Below are 9,796 nucleotides of genomic sequence, written 5' to 3'. Positions count from 1 at the left end.
CGTCGACCATGTCGGGGGGGAAATTGCGGTCCTTGAAGGAGGAGGCCATCTGTGTTGTACGTATTTTGAACTGGTCCTCCTGGGAGCAGATGCGGTGGAGACGAAGGAATTGGGAGAATGGGATGGCGTTTTTACAGGGGGCAGGATGGGAGGAGGTGTAGTCCAGTTAGCTGTGGGAGTCGGTCGGTTTGTAGTAGATGTCCGTGTTGATTCGGTCGCCTGAGGTAGAAATAGATAGGTCGAGGAAGGGGAGGGAGGAATCTGGGACTGTCCAGGTGAATTTGAGGTCGGGGTGGAAGGTGTTGGTGAAGTGGGTGAACTGTTCAACCTCCTCGTGGGAGCACGAGGCGGCGCCGATACAGTCATCGATGTAGCGGAGGAAAAGGTGGGGGGTGGGGCCAGTGTAGTTGCGGAAGATGGATTGTTCCACATATCCAAGAAGAGGCATGAATTGAAACCCACCTCTCCCACAATAATCTCAGTTATCCTACTGCTCGCAAATTTAGTAATAATGCATAGACTATTACATTTGTAGTTCTGCCTTTTAATTTAGGTCTTATTCCGAATTTAACACATATTTCATTGCATTACACAGTGATAACCCCAGTGGTTCACAAGCATCCTCACACCAGGAAATTTCTTTCAATTTGATGATCATCCTGCCAATACAGTCAATACCAATATAATTACAAATAATTAAGCTAGTAAAGAATGCAAATGGATATCCCAAACATTACAGAACATACTCAATGGAAATATTGTACAATAAATTGTTAATTTATTAACATGCTGGGCCATTGCTATTAAATGTGAGAACGAGATTTACAATTCCATACAAAGGTTAAGGCCCTAAAACTGATGCTATCAAGATTAAATACTTTGTAGGGATCTGGTTGCCTGGTGTAAGGTGTTCATCGGAGGGTGTGCATTGGACTACAACAATAAATTTAGTTAAGAATGGTAAAAACTGTATTAATCACATTGCTCCAAAGATACAAAGTAATAGTAATGTATATTTCTCTACCGTAACCTCTTTCCACATTTTTATTCTGTTCCTCCTTACATTTTGCTTCACATTTTTCCTGACTGATAACTTCACTACAATATTTACTTACTTTTATTCTCTCTCTCCATTAAAGGAAAATTGCAGATTTGCAATACAGCCTATATAAATCTATGATTACTATTCTAAAGGAATGAAGGAGGCTGTGAATTTGTGTAACTCCACGAATGATTGCATGAGTTTTGCTTGGCTATTATAAACTCTATTGTTTGTGTAAACTATATAGAATTGTCAATGCAATAAAAAGATAGCATTTTTAATTCTGTCAGTTGACAGAAAATTCTCTGGAGAAAATGAGGACTGCAGATGCTGGAGATCAGAGCTGAAAATGTGTTGCTGGAAAAGCGCAGCAGGTCAGGCAGCATCCAAGGAGCAGGAGAATCGACGTTTTGGGCATGGGTCCTGAAGAAGGGCTCATGCCCGAAACGTCGATTCTCCTGTTCCTTGGATGCTGCCTGACCTGCTGCACTTTTCCAGCAACACATTTTCAAAAAATTATCTGGAGTCTAGTTTACTATCCGTGAACCTTTTGAGTTTGAAGTTAAATCAAACAGGAAATGTATTTGAAAAATATTGAGGCAATCACCAAGTGATGCTTGCAAAAATAGTTATTTATGTTAATAAACAAATAATTTTGCCACTTTCTCATAAGATTTTAAATCGGATCTTCCTTATTTATATTTACACAGGCTCCAGATTTCTTTTGCTGACCACCTAAATTTAGTTTCTAAATGTGAACTTTTACTAAGGTTAACTATACCACATATAGTGTTGGTTCAAAATGTATCCCTTTTCCTGCACAGTACAAAACACAATTTTTTAAAAAGCTTGGAATTACAATTTTATAAAAGAGCCTGTGTAGATAATGTCAAAAGGGGAAATCTTACTTGCTGGTGAATGTTTACCAGGAACACAATGATGATGAAGTTTTGTACCAGCTGCCTGATATTTAGCAGTCGCTACAATATAAAGGTACAGATTCTAAAACCTGCACATTTTAAAAGACCAAGAATGGAATGCAGAATTCAAGAAAAAAATATTTTAGAAGTTAGCAAATAGGCTTTACAAAACCAATCTTCAGTTTAACACATTTATTTAAATGTGTTAAACACATTTATTTAAATGTGTTAAACACATTTATTTAAATGTGTTAAACACATTTATTTAAAGTTTAATTGGGCCCAATACTGCAGAATGAACAAGAGGATCTTTATGGTGGGGGAGGGTAAAGAAAGGAAAAAGATTAAAGCATCATCATTTATTTCACATAGGGCAAGTCTGGGAAGGGACTGACATAAAAGCATGCAGGGTGTTCACAAGTTAGATAAAAAAAAGACATCCATGGGATGTGGCTGAACCAGTATTTGTTACCCATTCCAAAATGCCCAGAGTCAAGAGATAGGAGTCAACCACATTCCTGTGCGTCTAAATACACATGTAGGCCAGACTTCCTTTCCTAAAAGACTTTAATGAACAACATTGATTTTTTTTTCAACAGCCATCAATAGTGGTTACATGGTCACCATTAAGCTAACTTTTACTTCCAGATTTTTTCTTAACTGAACTCAAATTTCACCATCTGCTGTGGTCTGATTTGAAACCATAACCCCAGCATATTACCCTAGGTTATAGTCCAGTGATGTTATGAAGTCACCACCTCCCATAATACATGTGGTTGATGCCTAAAAGTTTAATCAAAAACAGGCTTTAAGGAGGGGAGGGTAGGTCATGGAGGGATTTGAGAACAAGAATCAGAATTTTAAAATTGAGGGAATTTTAAAATTGAGGCACTTATTAAATGAGCAAATAAAGTTCAGCGATGACAGAAATGGATCATGGCACAAAATTAGGAAACTGGCAGTAGAGGTTTGGATGCTCTCAAGTGGGTGGAACATGAGAGGTAACAAAGACATGAATGAGGGTTTCAGTAACCACTGAGTAGAGACAGAGGCAGAGTTGAGTAATATCACTGAGGTTGAAGCGAGGACATATTGGCGAGGACACAGTGGCTGAAAGTTCATCTCAGAGTCAACTACATCGATGCTGTGATTAGCCTGGTTCAGTCTCTGATAGTCGAGAGGAAAATGGATGGTGGTGGCATCAAAGGAATGGCATCATGGCAAGAACTGCTGGCTTTACTTTTCTCAGTATTTAGTTTGGGGGGGGGGGGGGGGCATGGAACTTCTACAATTTCAATATTGGATGACGGCAAGCAGTTAGAACCAGCAGAAACGTTGAGAGAGGTGTTAGAAGGGTGGAGTAGGATATCAGCAGCATATATGTGACATTCGTCTTTTTAGATAATGTAACCAAGGTATAGCATGATCAAAGGACAGGCCAAGGTTAGACCATTGGGGAATGCCAAAGGCAAGATTAAAGGGTTTGCTGTGAATATGAATTCATGCGCTTATGTGGAAGGGGAGATTATGGAAGAACATGATGGCAACTGACTCAACAGACAGGCAGTGTATTAAGTGGAGATGTAGGTTGAATTTGATTACAATATTATTAGAATCTTCCATTATATTAATCCCTAGGAGTAATCTTTTCAACATAATTAATGTACCAATAAACTTCTGTATAAGTGCGACATACCGTAAATTTGAGATGGTATTTCTCACAATTCTCCTCCCATAAGGAACAGCAGCGAGAGAAAAAAATAGCTATTCATAGAATTATCCTACATCAGACTGCTTTCTGGTATTTTTATTTCAGTTATCGCTTGTGTTTTCTTTCTTTCCCAAGTGAAGACGTTGATCTTCTATCAGAATTGGTTTGGTGGCATAACTAAGAGGTAGAATTTAAAAGGCATCTGCATATGAATAGGAGTAGGAAGGGTTGATGGATCTGGCCCAAAGGCTGGTAAATGGGACAGGATTTATTTTGGATATTTGGTTGGCATGGACAAGTTGGACCAAAGGTCTATTTACATGCTATATGTCTCTACGATTCTATAACTCTGTGATAAAACATACTGAAGTACTAACATTTTTTTCCCTCAAATTGGACAAACATTTTGTTAGAATACTAAATAAAAAGCTTTACCTGCTCAGGAAAAAATTCTTGTAGAAACGTTCCAAGTAAGATGATTCCTAATCCTTCAGGGTCTAGCTTGTTCTTCATAATGTTAACACTGAAAGAAAACATTACACTGAAATAGCCATATTGAACAATGTATTCACATTATAAACAGTTTGTAATTTTGGATGATGTAAAATATATAATGGCACTTGGCTACTTGGAGAAAATAAACTGAGATTCTGGACATGTCACACATTTTACTGCAATAATGCATGTGCTTATGCAGATCTTATGGTGCCAATAATAACATAAACTTCATTAAAGTCAATAAATGAATACATACCATGTTATTTCACAGAACAGAAATGAATGCCGAACAGAATTAGCTGAATAATTTGGGAAGTGTTACATGACACCTGGTGAAGGGTTTTGGTAAATCTTTGAATGTGGCGAGAGATGTAGGAAGAGAAAAAGGGTTTATGGATAGCTTAAGTGTGCAAGACTATGATGGCTGAAGGCTCTGCTAATTATTAGGAGTTGAATGAAATTCAGAGCAGGGGAGGAGAAAATCCCTAGATAGATTGCTGAAACAAGCTCTGAGGTGAATTTGTAAATTAAGAGAATGTTGAATTCAAATTGCTGGAGAAAGTCAGCAGGTCTCCTGAAGAGAGAAAGCAGAGTTAAGATTTTGAGTCCTGAGATCCTTCTTCAGTTCTTCCACAGATGCTGTGAGATCTGCTGAGATTCTCCAGCAATATCTGTTTCAATTTCAGATTTTCAGCATCCGCAGGTCTTGGTTTTACTTTAGAATATCAAATTCACTGACTTTTTTGTGCAGTGATTGGAGAAGACAAGGGCATAAGAAGGAAATGTTGTCAACATGGATGAGGTTCCCTTGGTGATGAATATGATACAAAATTCTGAGTTGAGCTTGGATCAAATAGAAAAATGAGATTTTGTATGATTCGGCAGAACCTGAATCTGCATTTATGGAGTTCAAAGTTCTGAGATTTTGAGGAGAGCCATACAGGATCAATTTGGTCCTTTCAGAATTAAATTTCAAAAATTTTGGTCATCTTCAACCTCTATCAGTCAGTCAGACAGAATAGATGCCTGTTGTATTGGAAGTAATAATTTGGCCAAGTGGTACAGCAAGATACTACTGGTATGCGAGTGTTAATTGAAAAATGCAATGATTAAGAGCAGTATACAGCGAGAAAGAGAAGGGTGAAGGATGGAAGCATTGAGCACTTCCAAGGTGAATGTGTGGAGAAAAGTGGTAAAGTCATTGCAGATGATGCACAGACTGTGTTCAGGGCTCCAGGAATAAAATCAAATGAAGGGAACTGTTCTCAGAGTTTGTGGTAGAAAACTGAATCAACAAAACTAAACAAAACAGAAAGGCCAAAGAACAGAAGGAGACACATTTTGGACTGGTAGCAACTATAGTTATGAACGAGAAATTTGATCAGAATGGTCTTTCTGCTGGAGGGTGATTCAGAAGTTGAACTGAACTAAGAATGGTGCCAAAGCCTTTGAGCTTTGCTGCACATGTAGTGAGCTGCATGCAGTGCTTAAATAAATGATTTTTGCTTGCATTTTATCTAATGCCAGCTTTGAATGACTACGCAAGATACTTCTTAAAGTTTTATCAATGAAACAGTTTTAAGAGAAGTGATGGGAATAGGGGTGAAAGGAGGTTCAAACAGAAATTTGGTGACAGAAACTATGGAATAAACATTTGTTGTAACAGATAAATAGTGATGCTTTAGACTTTGGTCAAAGCATAAGGCAATTTGTTGGAAATGTGGACTATTTTTTATCCTTTCATGGGATGTGAATGTTGCTGACAAGGAACAGCAGATCTGACAGCACCTGCTTTATGCCACCATTGAATCAAAGTTTCACAATTTGTGAAAGAAAGCGATAACAAAATGGACAGCAAGGGACACGGCATGGAGAAAGAAAGTAAGAGAAGCAGAGAAAGGAATGTTTTGCAGGAGGCTTTTCAAACTGACCTTTATTTTATTGTGGGAGAAAAATTGAAATCAAGCGAAGAATCTGGCTAGTGACACATCAACCTTTGATAGCAGTGCAAGGTTTAAAATTAATTCACTCAAATAAGCCACCAGACCTGAGTTTGTTAGAAAATGAAGTGTTAATAAATTAGGTTAAAGAAAATCTAAATGCCATTTGAAGCCTCAGCATCAACAATAATAGTCGTTTTCAAATAAACAAACACTCTTAGCTTCATTTGTTACAGAGCTGAAGTATCACGAAGGTCATTTGGCCCCAAGTATAACTTATGTTTATACTATACAAACTTTCGCCTCTTCTCCTCATCTCTCTCTCCACAGCAGCGATGCCAGAATTAGACTGCTGCTGGCTTTTTTGCCAGCACAATCTGGTACTATTCAAAACTATTTGCTTTGCATCGCCTTTTTTGGGAGAAAAACTCACATCGGGTCATTTATGTTTAACTTCTTATGAAAGCAAAGACCAAGTAGAATCCAGAGATTCCATGTGTCAGCATTTAAAAACTGTACTGCATTATGTAGAGGAGAAAAAAAATCCTCTGATTAATCCAAAGATGTGTTCAGTGTATTTTCATTCCAAAAGGATCCAAATGTTGATACTTAAAGGGCCACAACCAGGAACAATACATCCCACTGAGATGATGCTTATCCACAATTACTTGCACTAACTTAGAAAAACGTTTTGTTTTGCTTCAGGATATTTTGATTAAGTTATGTGAAAATTGTGGAATTCTTTAAAGGTTGAGCACATGGGAACTTTTCCAAACAGTGCATTCTCTTTGAAAAAAGCAAACAAATATGCGAATACAAGGTCAACACAAGACAATGACCAACATTTCAGTTCGGTGATGAAGCTGAATGCACAATCTCCCTAACTGACAATAGTTCTAACTAAGGGAAAAAGCAAATAGCAGGCAGAGAAAAGATGATCTGAAATCAATTTCAGGCATTACTTTCGTCCTTAACAATGAAGAAAGCTGGAACAGATAGTTGTTGCCCAAAATATAGCAACAGACACACTTTAACAGCCCACCAGTCAGATATGTCCCAATGCTTTTCATGACTTAGGATCATAGAGGATCAGAAAAGATCTCATTGAAACATTGAACTAAAGGTCAGAGATTTCTTACTCCACTTTACATTTTATATTTTATACCAATACTGTAATTCTGTTGTTGTGGTTCTGTTCGCCGAGCTGGGAATTTGTGTTGCAGACGTTTCGTCCCCTGTCTAGGTGTCATCCTCAGTGTTTGGGAGCCTCCTGTGAAGCGCTTCTGTGATCTTTCCTCCGACATTTGTAGTGGTTTGAATCTGCCGCTTCCGGTTGTCAGTTCCAGCTGTCCGCTGGAATATTGGGTCCAGATCGATGTGCTTATTGATTGAATCTGTGGATGAGTGTCATGCCTCTAGGAATTCCCTGGCTGTTCTCTGTTTGGCTTGTCTTATAATAGTAGTGTTGTCCCAGTCGAATTCATGTTGCTTGTCATCTGCGTGTGTGGCTACTAAGGTTAGCTGGTCGTGTCGTTTCGTGGCTAGTTGGTGTTCATGGATGCGGATCGTTAGCTGTCTTCCTGTTTGTCCTATGTAGTGTTTTGTGCAGTCCTTGCATGGGATGTCACTTAGACAGGGAACAAAACGTCTGCAACACACATTCCCAGCTTGGCGAACAGAACCACAACAACGAGCACCCGAGCTACAAATCTTCTCACTGTAGTTTTGTGTACAGTCCTAGTCACATTATAGGAAAGATGTAATTTCTCTGGAGTGTGTGCAGAGATTTCTGAGAATGTTGCCAGGGCTACAGAATTGTAGTTACGAGGAGAGATTGGAGAGCTTGGGGTTGTTTTCCTTGGAACAGAGAAGCTGAGAGGCAACATGATTGAGGTATACAAAATTATGAAGAGTAGACAGGAGGAACCTGTTTCCCTCGGCACAGAGTTCAAAATTCAGGGATTATAGATTCGAGCTAAGTGGCAGAGGGACATGAGGACAAACGTTTTTTTATGCAGATGGCGGTGGATGCCTGGACTTTTTGCTGCCGAAGTTGGTGGTGGAAACAGAGACCCTAAAAAGTACCAGGATCTTCACCACAAGTGCTGCAGCGCTATGGGCCGTGTGCAGGAAGATGGGATAAGAAAGGGCATCTATTTGTCTTTGGACTGGCATGGACAAGATGGGCTGAATAGCCCCCATGCTATATTTGTGCTTCTATTGTTATCTTAAAAAAAAACTTTAATCCTTATTGAAGCACGCTCTCTTAAACTGAAAACCCAGACTTAATGTAGAAAGTTCATTTGCGGAACAGTAAATCTCAGCATGTTGGATTTTCTCTTCTTGATAATTTTAAGTCATTTCAGTGTGAAGGAAAAATAAACAATTCTTTAGCTGGAATTAAGCAATGTTAATAGAACAGCACCAACTTTGACGAATAGATAAACTGAATTAAGCAACTTCAACTAAGTATACAACAAAGTCTTGGAGAAATATTTAAAGAACATACTTTGTGATTGAGAAACCACCACTGCACCAAAAATATTTTGTCTGAAGTTTGTGAACAAGCAACATATTAAAAACAACAGCTGATTGATTCCAGCCCTATCTGCTTTTGACAGACTATAATCCTGCTTTCCATATTTCCAATTCCAGGGAAAAAGGATTTTCTCTTGGAATGCTGAAAAACCAGTGTGGAGTGAAAAGCTTAAGTTTGGCACGTCTGCTGCAATTTTAAATTTATTTTCATCTCGTGTTTCTGATTACGTGTGTTTGAAAGTTAATTGATTTTGTGTATCCTCTCCAGTACTTTTGAAACAAAAAAATTCAGCTTGAGTAATAAAAAATACACAATGCTCAGAAAAGTAGAGCAGAAAAAGATATGCTATCCATCAAGGGAAAAAAACAAAATAAATAAAAAAGTCCTGTGTTTTGGCAGCCTTTTATACAAAATTGAAGGGCTATTTAATCACCTAATACTGCTAAAAAAATGGATGAGTCACAAACCATTGACTGAGACAAATTCAGGACACTGTTAATAGTGCAGCCAAAAACATAAACGGAATGAGTGGAACAGTGTTAATTTTCCTCTCTCAGAACTCAAGGGAGACCAGAAAGGCACAGAAGTGTTTGCGCTTAAAAGAGAACTGTCCACGTTTTTCCCCTTTGTCCATTTCCTGCACAAGCCTGGCAACTAAAAAGAGAAAAACCTGAATCAAGAATTAATTGGTCAATTAGCTTTGCCTTTCTTGTGGGTTAATGTGTATAATACAACAGGATTCAGAATTGAATGGATGAACCAGGAGTTGTATGTGGATTTGCAGAGTGCAAATCATGCTTAATTAACTTTATTGCGATTTGAGTATGTCACAGATCATCCAGATAAACGTAACACAGTGGATTTTGCAGTTTTGGATTTATAGAATGGGTTTAAAAGGTATCAGTTAACAGACTTGTTCTAAAGACTAAGACAGGGTATTAAAGATACAGTAGCCACATGGACAGAGGTAGCCTGTTAGAATAAGAACAAAAATTAAACAATTCTTAACAAAAGAGAGAGAAAAAGATTGATCATACGTTGGCTTACACATAGTATATATTTTTTGGCAGCAAAAAAAAATTGTATTATCAGAAGTCTTTCATTTTGCAGTCAGCAGGAGAGATGCAAGAAGTGCCAAATTTTGAA

At 38.1% G+C, this 9,796-nt stretch overlaps 1 protein-coding gene across 3 annotated transcripts in view; it reads right to left on the bottom strand.

Moving 5' to 3' along the window:
* mindy3 (MINDY lysine 48 deubiquitinase 3) overlaps positions 1–9,796 on the bottom strand; it is a 136,150-nt gene that overhangs the window by 9,563 nt on the left and 116,791 nt on the right. For all 3 annotated transcript variants that reach the window (XM_043690319.1, XM_043690320.1, XM_043690321.1), the window contains one exon: positions 4,109–4,196. In XM_043690319.1, the coding sequence (XP_043546254.1) occupies positions 4,109–4,196 (88 nt within the window). The remainder of the gene's footprint in view (positions 1–4,108; positions 4,197–9,796) is intronic.

This window comes from Chiloscyllium plagiosum, chromosome 5, assembly GCF_004010195.1.
Source record: "Chiloscyllium plagiosum isolate BGI_BamShark_2017 chromosome 5, ASM401019v2, whole genome shotgun sequence".
In the NCBI taxonomy this organism is placed as follows: domain Eukaryota; kingdom Metazoa; phylum Chordata; class Chondrichthyes; order Orectolobiformes; family Hemiscylliidae; genus Chiloscyllium; species Chiloscyllium plagiosum.
Note: the sequence above shows the minus strand (reverse complement) of the source record. Positions and strands in the feature narration are given on the sequence as shown.